This window comes from Chelmon rostratus, chromosome 1 (assembly GCF_017976325.1).
Source record: "Chelmon rostratus isolate fCheRos1 chromosome 1, fCheRos1.pri, whole genome shotgun sequence".
Lineage (NCBI taxonomy): Eukaryota > Metazoa > Chordata > Actinopteri > Chaetodontiformes > Chaetodontidae > Chelmon > Chelmon rostratus.
Genome location: NC_055658.1, coordinates 15,641,606 through 15,658,290, shown reverse-complemented (window position 1 = coordinate 15,658,290; position 16,685 = coordinate 15,641,606). Strand labels below are relative to the sequence as shown.

At 41.3% G+C, this 16,685-nt stretch overlaps 1 protein-coding gene across 1 annotated transcript in view; it reads left to right on the top strand.

Annotated features, from left to right (window-relative positions):
- The window catches only part of galnt18b (UDP-N-acetyl-alpha-D-galactosamine:polypeptide N-acetylgalactosaminyltransferase 18b), a 73,216-nt gene extending 57,664 nt beyond the window's left edge, over nucleotides 1-15,552 (top strand). Inside the window, exons 7-11 of the mRNA XM_041935330.1 lie at nucleotides 445-630; nucleotides 4,826-4,963; nucleotides 7,666-7,761; nucleotides 11,250-11,414; nucleotides 14,931-15,552. Coding sequence (XP_041791264.1) covers nucleotides 445-630; nucleotides 4,826-4,963; nucleotides 7,666-7,761; nucleotides 11,250-11,414; nucleotides 14,931-15,077 — 732 coding nt within the window. The 3' untranslated portion in view covers nucleotides 15,078-15,552. The remainder of the gene's footprint in view (nucleotides 1-444; nucleotides 631-4,825; nucleotides 4,964-7,665; nucleotides 7,762-11,249; nucleotides 11,415-14,930) is intronic.
- Nucleotides 15,553-16,685: the final 1,133 nt, after the last annotated feature.

Genomic DNA, 16,685 nt, shown 5'->3' with positions numbered 1-16,685 from the left:
TCTTATCTTATCTTATCTTATCTTATCTTATCTTGTAGCTCTACACAGAAAGAAATAACATCTATCATCAAGTTTATCAGTTAGGAGTAAAATTGTGTTTTTTATAATTGGGAACTGTTCTGAAACTTTTTGCTGTCAAGTTCATTATATATATGAATTCATTAATTTTGTAAGAAAGTGAAAATAAACAATAATAGGCTAATTAGGTCTCAATAAGTTATTCTCTTTATTTGAAAGTCCAACCCCCACCGTGTCGGCTTGGGAACATTCTGGCTCTTGGACAAATGTAGTCGATGTCCTCTGTTGTGCAGCAAGCCACAGCAACATCTGGGCAGCCTTTGGCACAGCTCTGAGTGTGTCATGAGGCCAGTATATATATAACTCATCACTAGTCTGTTACTGTAGATGAACGACGTTTTTCTCTTTGCAATCTTTACAAACCAGGTGTGGCAATGTGGCGGCAGTGTTGAAGTCCTACCTTGTGCTCGCATCGCCCACATAGAGCGTGCTCATAAACCTTACACCGAGGATCTAACATCCCACGTGCGGAGAAACGCCCTCAGAGTTGCAGAAGTTTGGATGGATGAGTTTAAAAGCCACGTCTACATGGCCTGGAATATTCCCATGGAGGTGAGTGATCATGTGAATCATGTTGTTTTTCCAATGAGCACAGTGTATCAAATCAGTGTCACAATAGAGAGCTGCAGGGAAGACCTATTTTTGTAGGCCGGCCCAGACCTTAGCATCGCCCAAACACAACTGGATTTTTCCATTGGATTTAGATGAGTTTCCATGTTTGGTGTCATCATTTTTAACTTCCCTGACAACATGTCTTTAAGGATTTTCATTGATCCAGGTCATGGTACTTCTAAGTGCGTTCCAAAGGCAACTGGACTCGCTTGTGGTTCCAGAAGACTTTTCGCCTCTGGTGGGGAGTCCCAGGCATTTATCTTCTTGTGAGATCGTTGTTCCACCCAGCTATCAAGTGAGTCGTTAGCCACATGAGTCATGGTGTTAATGGGTTTATGGGTTTTAATGGGTGAGTCATGGTGTGAATGGGTGTTAAGCTGCCTGGGGAAAGATCTCAGGACTGCATTGTAAGTGGCTGATAAGTGGTGTCCTAGAACACCTCCTCTGTTCAGTGATAGTCATTCCAGTTTGTACATTACTGTTCTAAATGAGTGTCCCTTGTCTTTAAGATGTTGGTGGACTGCTGAGCGTTGACCCGAAGTGCTCTACTGTGTTCTTGTGTGCTTTGCAGCAGTTAATCTTTAAGGACAAGGGAGACTCATTTGAGGACAATAATGTACATATTTTGGCCAGGGAAGACCAAAGAGGAGTGAAAGAAGCCATCCATGTCAAACTGACACAACCATCACTGAACAGAGGAGGTGGTCTACCATACCACTTATCAGTCAATCACTTGTTGTGACCCTAATGAATCACATGATGGCCAGCTAGATCAACGACCCACCCGTTCACACCATGACCAACCCACTTACAACCACTGACCGATCAACACCAAGAGTCATATGATTGCTGAGTGGGTCAATGATCCAGCAAGAAATGCCTGGGACTCCCTACCAGTCAGTTAGAACTGATGACGCCTTTTGAGTCCAAGCGAGCCCACTTACCTTTGGAATGCACTGAGAAGTCCCTGACAACTATGTAGTCACACTTACCCCTTTGCTAGAAACCACCTTTTGTTAGACACATTAATACTCTCTTAAGCTTAAGGGTTAACCACAGAACTTATTTCAGCCATCTATCCAAAAAGCCTGTTAAAAAAAAAACATCATCTTAAAGATAAGAATTCATTTGCGAGTTATAGGACTCATTCCTGCAGGACAGGTGTGTCTGTGTCCAGTCATCTACAAAACAAAGGCATTATTGTTTGTGTTTTTTTAATGTATTACTAATATGTGACTGTTTGTGTTTATTTAAAATCTGAATCACAACACAAAAACCTTTGCTAGAAATTTCAATCTCACAAAGAAATGTGTGAAAAATACAGTACCATGTGTAGCACACCTGCTCAGTAGTATAACATTAGCAGTTCATTTGGATTTAGCATTGTTACAGGAGATATGTCAGCCAGGCCACAGCTCTCCCACAGCATTTATCGTGTTTAATCTTCACTCTGTGTTAATTGAAGAGGATTCTGAGCTGTGCTAGAGGACCTTTTTTACTGCTCTGAACAGTGTCCTCTTGGAGCAGGAAATATACCAATATTTGGACATGTGAGGACATAAAATCCCGGTGTGTGTGCGACAGTCTGTGTAATTGAAGAGGGAAATATACCCCTGAAATTGCAGTTTTTCACAAAGCAGAAATCCATCCTAAGCTGTCAATCATTTTGAAGTTCTTTCAATTTTGCAGTTTTTATTGACAGCTGAGATGAAACAGTGTATGCTTTTAACACAAGCTTCAGTATGAACACGTGTCCCGTTTTTCAAATGTCAGATGTCAGCTTTAAACTGGCTACAGGCTGAATTGACAGAACCATTGAGACGTCATATGTTGTCAGAAACGGAAGAAAACACAAGTGAGTATGTCACAGTGTAATGACACTGTAGGTGTCATTGTATCAACGTGTCGGCCATGCAGACCAGTACAGTATACTGCAATACTGATTTATTGCCCCTAACAAGAGGAGCTCATACATCGTCAAAGCTTGATTTATTGTTTTTTTATCTCACCGTACACAGGATTTGTTGTTGCAGCCTTTTGTGTCATAATCCAAAGAGGGTATTCATACAGAAGTCTGAGTCAAATGTCAAAAAATGATGCACAAACACACAAATAAGAAAACAGATGATCAGACGGCAGCATCCTAAATCTACAGGCAGCTTCATTCTGCAGCCACCTAATCTAACAGGGTTGAGTGTCATCTGCTCTCAGCTGTGCTCCTCCCATCGCAGATGCTTCCCTGACATCTCCAAAAGGCTCTGACCAAATGATTTCTTAGCACTTACAGAATATCCTGAATTGAATATTGCACCACAGAACAAATTAATACTTAATATTGTTCAATAAACTGAGACATTAGCAGCGAGAAAAGTTGATGCAAAGAGCGACAATTGAATTTTATAAGATGAATTAAAACGACTAACTGAATCACAGCTGCAGCTCGGGAACAAAATGATTAATAATACAGAAAGAAGACATGAAGTACAGAGAAAAAAGACAGTTATTTCAATTATGTTATTTTTCAGCAGAAATCAATTTATTCTTTTTAATCTCTTTTTTAGGCTTTATTGTATTATTTGAGATGTTGAATAAAGGCATCTGCAGTGTCAACAACTTGTGCTTTTACAAAACGGCTCACAGTTTGCAGAATCGGCATGAATCTAACTGATACAAACATGCTACACATGCTGTCTGATATTTTTACGGTTCCAGCGTTATTTTAGTGTTTATATTTCATGTCATCTTAGGTTAAATGTAGCATCCCTCAAAGGCGAAGTCAAATGTTTGTTCACTGAAGCTTTTTTCCTCTCCTGCATAATCTGTTTGAATATGTAAATCCACGTTATGAATAGATGAACATCTGCAGGCAATTCATTCAGTCAATAATGAGGCGTTTAACAGAGTCTGTACTCAAGAAGCATGAAATTTAGCCCCAGCTTTAGCCCCATGAATTAACTACACAGCAAAATTGTCAGTGTTAATTTACCTCTGAGAGTGTAAAAATCAACACAGCGCTGGTGTTCATATGAAGTCTGCACCCATCTGAGTTCACTTTTTCATGTTTCTGAGCCTTGTCAGCAACATTTGCACCCACGTCAGCTTTTGTGTTATTAAAGAGAGGTGTTGGTGGCGTTAGATGACATTCAGCACACAACATAGGGCATAGGGTAAGATGTAGTGTTGGAGAACTCCAATAAAAATACCAACAACACGCTGTATTTCAATTCCTACAGAATATAGTACAGAATTATTAGCAGCCAAATCTACTCAAAAATACTCATTCTGGATCAAATCTGAACCTTTGACTGCACTCTGTTATTATAAAATGACAATATTAGGTTGTTACTGATGCATCAGTGTGTGAGTGGCATTTTACTGTTGCAGGTTGTGGAGTTGGAGCTTTCCCTTTACTTTATTGTTAGTTTAGTGCAGTGGTTTCCAACCTGCGGTTCAGGCCTAAGTAAATGTGAGGGGCTGCGAGATGGTTAACAAGAGAGGAAGAAGCTGTGAAACTAAAACCTACATCAGTTTTTATTTTCTCTAATGTTTGCTTTTTTTATGAAATATTTTATGGTTTTACCACGAAACGTGTGTGAGAATTTTGGAGGTAAAATGTCTCCTTGGTGGAACCACCAACAACCTTACTGGTATCTTAAGGATGACAATTTACCCCACAAAAACGCTGTTTTTCAAATATAAGTTAAATGTGTTGGGAGCCACTAGTTTAATCTTCACAACGTATTGAATTTTAGAAGCTTATTGTGCTTTTCTAAGCAAGAAACAGGCATCTACAGGCACCAGATGTAGTGTAAGGTGGAATGAAAAGTACAACAATGGAAATACTCAAGTACTGTACAAGTGCCTCAAAATACCTCACAATTAAGCACAACACTTTCCATCTCTGGCAACATGAGTGTGGCCGTGTGATGCGGCAGCTGGAATGGTTTTCAAGTCAGAACAGGAAAAAAATCAAAACCCTACAGAAGCTATTCAAATACACAAAAAATGGCTGCACAATGCTGCTCAATGGCCCATTATCTGATTTACTTCTCCACAAGCCGCAGTTAATCGATGTTATGCTTTGTGTGAATCTGTGTGATTCTGTGCGTGCGTGTGGCTGTTTGCTTGAACCCAGGACTCGGGGATTGATATTGGTGACATCTCTGAGAGGAAGGCTCTGAGGAAGAGGCTGCAGTGCAAAACTTTCCGATGGTACCTGGTCAACATGTACCCTGAGATGAGGATGTACAGCGACACCATCGCATATGGAGTAGTAAGCTGCCGCCGCCACCGTCGCCTCCTCCCTCTCCATCCCAGATTCAGTGTCTGCAGAAGCCAAAACAAGGCTAAACCATGCCTGAGCAAATCATTTTAATCCCTTGTGTTGGGATTCGGATGGCTGCTGTCAGGAACACAAACAGTTCACAAAGAGGAGGTTTCCTGCAGAGACTTTCACTTTTTCCTTCTCACTTCAGAAGTTACTGGAAAAATAATTTCCTGTTGGATTAATGTGATGAATTTAGACACATAGATATATAACAATTATAAATATATATATATAATAATATATAAATAAATAATATATAGACTAATCGAAGCATGCTTTAAATATAGAGGTAGTACAGAGCTTTGCTGCAGAATTTTATTAGACAGTGAAGCCAAAACCGACAGCCAGCGGGGCATTCTGGCAGTGTTTCTATTTGCCCATTCCTAGTTGTTCTCAAACAGCTTTATTTCCACGGTCCTCCCACTTCACATCACTGTGGTGCACCCTAATACACAGTGACACACAGGCCGCAGTATTATGGTCCTGCTTTCTATGTTCTATAGATGATTTTTTTTTTTCTTGACAAATGGTGGAAGGATACAGCGAAGAAACAGGCTGGCCTCATTACATCCATTTCTCCCAGTTACTCAGCCTCATTATTCTATATTTGCGACATGCTTTTGATGGGCGAGTCAGTCGTGGTGGTTTGAGGGGTGTTACGTGAAATAAAAATTATTCTTGTTGTTTACTTCACATTTCCAAAGAATGTGTGTGAGGTCTGATGTATTCATGCTCTTCCTCCTGATATAAGAATGCGGGTGAGGGAGGTGCAGGTGGAGTCCTGCTCTCCTCTTCAGCTCTGTGTTCGCTAAGCCATGCCCACATTAGAGCAGAACAATCAAATCTGAAGGTTTTGATTTAAATCCCTCCTGTAAGTCTACTCCCTCTATGTTTCATTCAGAAGGACGTCACGTTACAGAAGCTAAAGATGCTCTGAGTGCAGTTTCACCGTTTCTTTGAGCTCATGTTGTCCCCACATGTGTCACTGTTGCATGTTTACTATGTTCTCACTCTGCTGCACTAGAAATATTTAGACCTGAGCTGTTGCACGGGACCATGTGGATTTGCTGATTATCAGATAGAAATAGACATCTCCTGAGCCACTGGGGAGCTGAATCATCCCTAGCTGTGATCTTCTGATCTCACATCTTCACCTAATTCAGTCTCCACACAAACCACCATCCCTGGAGCTCCCCGCGGCGCAGTTTGTATCTTGCAATCAGGCAGACCTTTGCCATGATGCGCATGAATAACCCTCCGGGCCTCAAAGTCTGAGTCATGTTCATCAAGCGTGACGCTTCTGATTTACATTTTTATAACGCAGAAATGAATTGAAGAGGATTCAGAGAATGACTCACGTTTTAAACATATCAGCCCCGTCTGTGTTTTCTGTATAATAATATTTATAATGCGTTGACGTGAAGCCCAGGCTGATCTTTTTACTTTCTCTTCTCCAGTTTGCAGCCAAAGTCCACACTCACACAACCTCTTGGAAACATTGTCACGGTAACAGCGAGCAACACAGCGAGCAGAACTCATCGTTTGGATAATAACTTCTTTCCCCTGTGGGAGAAATAATGTACTGCAGTGTGGAGGGTGCAGGTGGCAGATGCAGCCTGCTCCTCTCACTTTGTTTTGGCGGCAGATGATTTGGTCTGTGGACTGGACACCACACGCAGTCAGGAAGTCTTTGCTGCTATTATTCATCGTCCATCAAAACTTTAAAGGAGCTGCAGAACGCCGCTGCAAGTGCAATGTTTTATTCACCTCATCAAATATTTTCACTTATCTGTCCTTCGTTGCGGTTTGAGGTTGTCTTTTAATCAGTCATGCGATTTGTAGATCATCATCAATACCAAGCATACAAGACATTATTTTTTTTTTTTATGAATATGAAGGCAATAAAAAACAAAATCTATATTATTGCAAACCGAATAATAAATAATGCTTTCAGGATATACTGCAGCAAATACGATCTTTCATCTTCACCCATCGATGGGTAATAGGGTTGAACATCCATTTTTCAATACCCGCATCTCTTTCATGTCTCAGACTTTTCGGATAACCTCAAACTAATTTCAAAGTCCGTCTTGAAAACTTTCAGATCTTTTTTTATTCGGCTCTTTCTTGATAACATTATATATGCATGGCCAGCAGCAGTAAATAAGCAGCAGTTAACATCTTTAGGGTTTAGTGATTAAAATCTTAACACTGAAAACCTGCTTTGTCTCAACTGTGTGGGTGTGGTCGCCTAGCAACATACCTGTTGATCGGATTCTGATTCAAATACTGCTACGTCCTGATTGGTGGACGGGATGTGACATCACCTGCGCGCTTCAAACCAGTGAGAAGAAAAAAACAGACAGAAGGACAGAAAACCAACACAGTTATACATTCAGCAGAAAGTAGTCTGTTCATGTAGGACCTCGGTGTTTATAGCAAGAGCAACAGTGGTCTGCACCTGTGTGCCTGTTCTCAAAGTCAGAAACCAGCCTGAATACTCTCAGGGTTGCAGGGTATCAGAAGTTTTACCTGATTTGACTCATACCTGTTATCTTACAGAATCTGTCACATTACGGATTTGACCCCAAGTCATATCTTCTGTTTTCATGTGTGTGTGACTGTGTGTGTTTTTCTCTCTCTGTCAGCTGAAAAACTCTCTGAAGAATGATCTGTGTCTGGATCAGGGGCCCGACAACGACAACGTCCCCATCCTGTATCTCTGTCACGGGATGACACCTCAGGTTAGAGCGCTCTCCCTCTCTCTCTCTCTCTGCACCGCTGATTCCTGCAGCATGAAGCGTATAGCCAGACATAATATATCACCAGTATATTTTATTTCCATCACAGGTTTTTCTTGCTCAATAAAACCTGACCCACCACAAAGAAAAACAACTTGGCTTTTCTCTGCTTTCAGATTGGATCAAACTCAGTCGTATTACCTCATAAAGCAGGATTTTCTATTTTGCCTTTTACAGAAACAGTCCTTGAGGTTTTTAAACACACATTGAACTCGTCCCTATTTTTCATACAAGTCCATTTAAGGGTGACGTGTCCCAAATGAATCCGGCTCAGAATAAAAGGCCACATTATTGTCGAGACACCAAGTTAGATTGTGCTTGAGCATTCATTTCTGTCTCCAGTTTTCTTGGGCTTAATGTCAAAGGGTTTACCTTGTTATTGTCACACAGACATTAAAAAGATTAAAGATTAAAGCAGCTCGAGATTATTCATCCTTATTTAAACCGTTTGCTTATCATATGCGTTGTCCATCAGTCAGTGTCTTAAAACCTGCCAGCACAGCTTGATTAGCATTTACTTTCTCCGGTCTTTTGGAGCTGCTATCGATCCCTCCATCCCATTATGTGCAAGCAGATTGTTCAACCTTGCTGTGGCAGTGGTAAAGTTGTCTCATAGAGCGAGGCTTGATCTCACATTATCCCTCTAAACTCAAGTGAATCTATTGGATGTTTCACACTCATTGCGCCTGTATTGATATTTACACCAAAACTAATTCAGGAGTCATCTGTATAGTCTTAGTAACACCTTTTCCTTATAAAACCCATAAGTCAACTTCTACAGCCCATTCTGAGACCTAGATAACTTTAAAACTTGCTAATTATAAATCTAGTATATGCTATAAATCGCTGGTAAATCCAGGCAAATCAAACAAAGGATTGGAGTAGCACCAGCGTTCCTAATGAGATTAGGGATCTCCTCTGCGAGACAAATACAGTCTGCTCTATTTTTATGTTTCAGTGTTACATCATCGAGAGGAATTAGGCCCTGGATTGCTTCTATAATGATGCATGTACATAGACTGTTGCAGATGTTTGCTGTAGTCAGTCAAAATTTCTCATTGTAAGTGCCAGCTATGCTTTTCAGGGATTTGCTTTGGGAGAGTTAGACTTTGTGTGTTTGTGACTTTGTGCAGTAAATATTAACGCGCTAAAAGAAAATTGCACATGCACACATGGAAGGAACAAAGCTTACAATCCACAACATGTGACTGACTGTACAAGAGCATGTTGTCAGCAAACACGCAGTACAGCACTTCAGCTCAGGCAGTCATACAACATACCGACTTAAGCAGCGCAACAATAGAAACCACAGCCACATACGGCCTGGCAGTCTGTGCTGCCCCAGAAATGAGCAGCACAAAAAAAAAAGAATCACACTAGTCAGACTGTGTAACGTCTGGTGTGGAGGAGGCAGGAGGCTGTATGGGCGATATCAGACAAATAAGATTATAGTAAGAGGATAAGAGTAAAAGTAAGACAAGCAGCAGAATATGCAAATATGGCCCTGATTTTTTATTTTGAATTGAAGAAAATGTCTTGCGGTGCTCTGACAGCTACAGGGGGGGCTGAGTCAGAGATATGGACTGTATAAATAGTGGACAGAGCTTCCAGGTCTGAAAAGGCCAGCAAAGGGCGAATGCAATCCAAACACGTTTATGGTCCCAACCGCTAGTCCCAAATCTCCTTAACACAGCATGATGTTCATTATGTAAATGATGGTCCCATTTAGAGTAAAACAGGCAATAAAGCGGGGCATGCTTTGGGGCATGGCCAGCTTGTGATCGACAGGTCGCCACCATAGCGTGTCCTCGTCCTCATGTTTTCAGTCAGATCCAATCAGGATAGATTGTAGCAATGTGTCTCTCTGTCGTACAAATATGGTCACATCTGGTTCCAAAAAACCAAGATGGAGACGGCCATGATGCCGAATTCAAGGCGTCACAATGGTACTGTACTGTACTGCGGTCCTACTTATGACATTTTTAGACTTCTACAGACAAAGTCCCTGTTCAGCACTCCCTGCTGTTCTAACCAGTTTTCCTCTGATGTCAATCTAACTCCCTCGTACTCTTGTTACGCCTCTTTATTATTTGGACTCTGCAAACAAATTAATGTGACCTCTCTTCAGTCTTGTTTCTGCCAATTTCTTTGTTTTAATCTGCTATTAGTGGAAGAAGTAGTCGAATAGTAGTAGCAGTAGTCACCAGTACAACAGTGTAAAAATACTTCAGTCAAAATTCTACTTAGTAAAAGCACATCAATCATCAATCTGAATCACATACATCTGAAGGGTCTCCAACCCGACAGTGTTTTTCTGTAATGGGTTGGGAGCCACTGATTTAACATTTAACAAAGCATTGTTTTTCATGAGCTTATCATATATCTATAGCTATAATCAGTCGGCGATTTGAGGGGGGATTCTATCCCCCTTTTTGCAAAATGACCAAAATGCACCCCCCTTGCTAACCTGCCACCTCTCCATCCTCTAGTCGCAGGGAGAGTGTGGGGGCAGAGGGGCTGTTTAGTTGAATGTGTTAGTCTAGTCTGCTTGACTCATGATCATTTATCCAACGGAGGTTTGTGTTTGAATCTATGTCTCAGACCATGGCTCTGAAATATCCGCAGCTTTAGTGTGCTGTGGATTGATAAATCTGATTCCTTTTTCTCTCTGCCCCTCTCTTCTGTCAGTTTCATCTTGGGTCTATAATATTGTCCAAACTATATATTATAAATACTCCGTTCTGTATTATAGCCTGTTTATAGCCTGTTTATTCTATAGAGAAGTTACATTCATGGTCAAAGTGACAAGTTGTAGGCAGGAGTAAGAAGTTAGGTCACCCTAACCCTACTGCCCCTACTTTTAATCATAGACAGTCCAGCCTTGTTTATCACTCACACTAAAGCCGGCTCTGTAAGTACAGTCGGCAGATTCTCTCTCTCTCTCTTCCCCCTCTTTCATGCTTATACCACTAAGCCTTTTTTCTTTTTGAATACAGAACATGCTTCTCCTGCTTTATTCCTGCAAGTGATTTTCAGATCTTGTCAGCTTTATATGGGCAAACAACTGCCCTTGAAAACAGGCAGTTGGAAAGGATTCTATCAGAGAGGGCACAATTATTCGGGTTTTCTCCCCATTCCTAAATTAATAATGATTTTCTTTTCTGTGCATTGCCTTGTCATTTCCTTGTCCTCCATTCAGTCAGGATAGCTGAATAAATATGCATATTTATTGGATGTAAATCAGCCGCATAGATGTCTCTTTCATATCCAAAGACAGCCCAAGAGCAAGCCTCATTTGCTACATAGTTTATTGCCTGTATGATCCTGTACAGCTCTGGAAGGGCCATTATCTAAATGTCAACCCCAACAGTGTGAACGTACAGCGCAGCACTACACAGGCTGTTCATAGCAGGATGTGGCGTTTCTTGCAGAATGTGTACTACACCAGTACTCAGCAGCTTCATGTCGGGCTACTCAGTCCCACCGTTGACGACGACGACAACAAGTGCCTGGTGGACGTGAACAGCAGACCGCGCCTCATCGAGTGCAGCTACGCCGCAGCCAAACGAATGAAGCTCCACTGGCTCTTCACTCAGGTGACCACCAGTGACACCCCCCCCCAACACTTGGTCAGAAGACACAAGGTTGACATTCAGTTTTCCGTTTATGTTCAGCCTCAGCTGAGGGTCATTTGTTGAATGTGATGGGAAAACCGTGGGAAAATGTGGGAGGTAGCTTTTAATCGTGCAAGTGGTTTAATTTTCTGTTTGACTGGAGTTCCTCTCAATCCTCCAACTCATTTAGACACAAAGAGTCGCTGAAACATAATGATTGTCGTTCTTCATCAGCGGCTCTGTGGATGCAAACTGTGTTTTAACATAACAAGCAGCCACCTCGCAAGATGCTCCATGACAGCGGGTGAATTGGATTTAGTGCATGCTTTGATTTGGGCACAAAAGGTCTCATATTATTGTCTGCTATGCTGTCAGTGCAGCGTTAGTTATAGATTCTGTTCCTCTTTTAGCCAAATATGTCTAAAATCCCAAATGTGCTTCGTATTGGACGCTTGATAGTGAGTACATTATTCTTTTGAGTGTGTAACTTCTGAGCTGCCTCCACAGGTGTGTCTGGTTTTACAACGTAATGGGCACAAAGTGTAAAAGGCTTTATACGCTTGAACTCGTATGTCCTCAAAGTGAACTTTAAGTGGTTATTTTTGTTAACTTTGTATAATTCAGTAAGAAGGATGGGGACATATCAGCGCGGCTGGGGCGTATCATGTCTCTGAAATGTGGCATTAATTATTGATTCAGTTTTGACTGCACATGTGCAAAGTGTCAAGCTCTAACAGAAATAGATTGCCTCGATGCAGCCACAGCAACTTTGGGGAACGGAGCGCTGGAGAAATTAGAGAGAGAGAAAGTTTGTTTTGCGTTATCTTAATTTAAATGTTGCACCGTTCTGCACCAAACCTGATTAACTGGAGATATTCTTAATCTCATCCCAGTGAAATGTGCAAAATTGCTTCATTTCCCTCATCCACTGTAGAGACCTGTAATTATCAGAGAAGTGACTTTGATAAGCCTTGATTTATGAAAGAAATTAAACATGTGCTCGCATGTGACGATTAGTCATATGTTGACGAGTGCTGATTTTTCCCATTAGCAAACACATGTTCAGTGGGTGGGACTGCATGCTCGGCTTTGCTTGTGTGTGTTTTGCGGCTCTGTGTGGGTGATGTCTTTTCATTGTTCTGTAACAAATATCCATTGTTCTGTATATAGCATAGTAAATAGAATGTAAAGCCTAACAAACCACAGAATCCCAAATCACATAACAACCTTCCCACATGCTATATGCTCACAAACGTATGCATTCATTAGCCGAGTCCCGGAAGGTGTTTTAACAAGCAAGGCAGAGTAAAATCCAGAGCAGTTTATGTTCCAGATTTACAGGGATTCTGGCTTTTACTTAGGCCTCATTCCAGGACTCTGAATCACCGTCCCCATCTTCGATTTGTTCAGTGATTCAAATGCGTCGTGTTGTGGTAATGGACTGCTTTTCCCTCCAGTTTGAAAAACAGTCAGCCAATCAGGGAGTTGTAGGCAGCATTAAGAACAGAGATGCAACCTCTCTGTGCCTGAAGAGCCACAACATCTGTGGGGTGACATCCAGCTGTACAGGTTGTTGTAAGATGACTTTTGAAAATAACCACTTTTAACAAACTTTTAGCATTCTTTGAGGGATAATCATGCTCCATGTTTTGGAACTACAGTGGGTGATGCAAACAGCTTATATTTGTTTACATTTTGGCAAATTGGTGCAATTACCAGCATGCCAAATCAGCAATGAGCAGTTCCTGTTGGCCAGGTGCTCATGGATGTACAGACAACTATCACTGGATTACTTTGATATTTAAGAAAGCTTTAAGAGGTGATCAGTCTCAGGAAAGTTCAGATGTGTTGAGAGGAGCTTACATTTTCTCTGATTTTTTTAAGCAAATTTATGAAGGTTATTTTCAGAAAGTGTAAGTCACACTGAATCTAAAAATACATGTATTATGTCTGTGAGCTCAGACTTGATTGAGTTTTGACTCCAAGAAGGAGAACAAGCTTTGATGTAATTTGCAGCAAAGGGGTTTGGAAGAACTTTAATATCCTCCCGCGAGCTGTGTGTCACAACCTTTGCTGTTGCTCCGGCTGCTGACTGTGTTGATAAGTGGGACAAACTACAATAGCTAACTTCATGTTTTTAGGTTTTGATGCAGTTTCCTTACCTGGGAGTTAAAAATAAATTTTACATCAACATCTCTGAATAGGGCTTAAACAAGTGGTTTAACGTGCATGTTTGTCCGCCCTGGTATGCTCAGAAGATCTGATCCAGCCTTGGAAAATAAGGACAGTTCAAAATGAACATTTGTTGAAAGTGTTGCTGCTGTGTGCCTAAAATCTGAAAGGCAAAAATAAAAATATGAATAACACAATGATTGAGCTTGAAGGTTCATTGTTGACCTTGCATACAGATAGTTGATAGAATATAATAATAATAATCTCTGTCGTTCACTTGTTCACCACTCATCTGAAAGCTGGTGAAACCAGAGAGGCAACTCAGTAAATATAATCTGACTTTATGTAGCTGATGCCATTAAGTTAAAAAAACCCTTGATTGCCCCATTCAGTGCTTTTATGGACTGGCTCAGAACACCACGACATAGTGGTCCATAAATGCCCACTTTCAGCAGTGGTTATTACCAATCTGTGATCTATAAAACAAAAAGTCCTTGGACCTCACAGACCAGGCCAAATTCTGCAAAATACAGAAAGAATAATTTAGCTCACAGTCTATACGCCTCATCCAATCCTTGGGCCTTCACCCTCCCCTCCCACATCCCTCTGCATTCCTCACGTAGTATTGGAAAGAGCTCTCTCCTCACAGCTCTCTACACACTGTATTGCTTGTTGAAGGCCTCCTCTACAGTCGCTTGCCCTCGGTCAGCCGTGACAGTGTAATGAGAAAATCCTGCCCGGTTTCATCAGGACATGCTGGAATATTTTTGCTGAGCTGATGTGCTCTCTCTGCTCAGACAGTGGCGGCAGCTGTCATACAAAAGTTTGGGAATTGCTGGGCCTTACTTTCTTTTTGCACTAAAGGTTTATCCTCCAGGTGTATTTCCCATCAATCAATAGATTAGATAATTGGTTCAACTAATTTAATTGATTTAATCAATATTGTAATGGCTCTGAAACTTTATATGAGGTTTGAGTCCACCTCCATACCAGATGTTTCTGTCGCTTTGTTTTTGTGCCTCGTTTTCTTCCTTTGAGCCTTTGCATCCACTCTCTCCAAATCTTGGCCTGGCTTGGGAGATAGCTAATGACTACTCTGGCAATTTCATTGTTGTTTTTGCCTTGAAACCATGTTGATGCTATCTGGTGGGCCCTATGAGGATGGTAGTGTGAATCAGCCAAAACGCCCAGAGCTCAGGGCGCTTCAGCAGTTCACATCCGTATCCATTCAGAGCGGCGTGGGTTTAAAGGAGGCAAGTTTATTGTGCGCACAAATTGTTCTTCTAGCCCTGCACAATTTTAACCAGCCTGCTTTTATCTTTTCAGGGAGGATCCATTCAGAACAGGAAATCAAAGAGATGCCTAGAGCTTGTAGCGAGCAGTGACAATGAGTTTGGCTACCAGCTGGCTCTGCAGAAATGCACCGGACAGAAATGGTTCATAACAAACATGCTCTTTAGCAACTCCTTATGATCGGCTGCTGAAAGGACCTCGGCAGTGAATAGCACACCGGATTGGATGCAGTTGTTTCTTTTGTGTGCACATTTTGTGTGTGTGTGTGTGCGCGCGCGTGTGTGTGAAAGGATAAGAAGCAGGAGTCCGATCGACGAGCGGTGCACGGTTAAACACCACCATTTTGACCACCATGATGTCCTCTGATGAGCGGTCGACATCACATCGTAAATGTTAAACATTTTATTTTGCCTACAGGATCAGCCATAGTTGGCGAATATTTTGCAGATTTGACAAGGTAGTATATTCAGTATATTTTGTGGTAAACACAGTACAGTCAGACTTTTGTTGACTTTAAAAGGTGTGATGGGTCCAATATGTTTTTGTACTGTTCATAACTGCTACTGTGTAGCAAGCTTTCCAAACCTGTCCCTGCTGTAATTATTTTCATTTAGTGTCTCAGGTTTGTAGATTTATTATGCGACTCAGCTGTACAGTCATGGGAAAATGTTGGGATAAATCTGAAAATGATGGAATATTTTCTAAGTGTTGATATTTCAAATATTTGTAATATGTAACAGTAAAAAAAACTCATGTAACTACCGAGTGCATGTGCCTTTCTTCAATCCATGATTCAAACCTTAACAACAAGGGTTGTCTCTTCTTTGAAATTAGAGGAACTGGAATCTGTATCTCAAATAGATTTTTGGTTGTCAGTCCATTTTTCATTGTTATGGTGGCCCTGAGAGGCCCTTTTCTTGGCTTGTTATTTATTTTTGCTTCTAATTTATTGTGTAGGGTGTAGGATACAGTGTTTGTATAGGGACGTAGGAAACCTTTTTCTGCTATCTTGCACTATTAACCATGACTGCTGCTTCTTAACCAGGACTTACACACTCAATGTGCAATAATGTTAGAACACTGTCTGCACTGTTTGAATAGGAATGCACTCGCACAGCTGAGCTGACCTGATTTCTCGTCCAACACATTTCATTGTACAGCTGACCCTGTGTTAACCTACATATGATCAATAAAACTGAAACTGCAGTAAAGAAAGCACATGCAATTAGGCAAAATTCAACAAAATTGACCCAAATGTAGACAACATGCTGTGCAAAGTTAGACATCTCAGCCAAATAGAGAAAACACAGGCAGGTGCAGAAATGCTGCAAGTGGCAGAGAATGAAACTGTAATGTGCTGGGCTCTCAGAGTCACCACAGATCTGGTCTTTAAAAGGGACCTCCTATTAAGCAATACAGACTAATGTGCATGCACACACAGCGTTCAGAAAATACAGAGTCATGGAAGTGATGTCAGTTTGTAATGACAAATGCAGGAGCACGAGCTGAGAAAGAAGGCGGCTTTCTGCTCCGACTGTTGTGTGCACCTGGGGAGGAGACGAGTGGCACAGCCTGTTTTCAACATGCCAGTCCTCATTACCATCCACAGTCAAGCGCAGCTCTGCAAACCATGGCATTAAATATACATGGAAACCCAGTTTCATCAAAAGGACCTCCCTCACTAACACGTCTTAATATATGCAATAAGAGCGCCTCTGCATGCTCGAACTTTTGAATGAAAGAAAGTCAACAAAACAGCATTCCCTTGCACATTACTTACATCCTCTT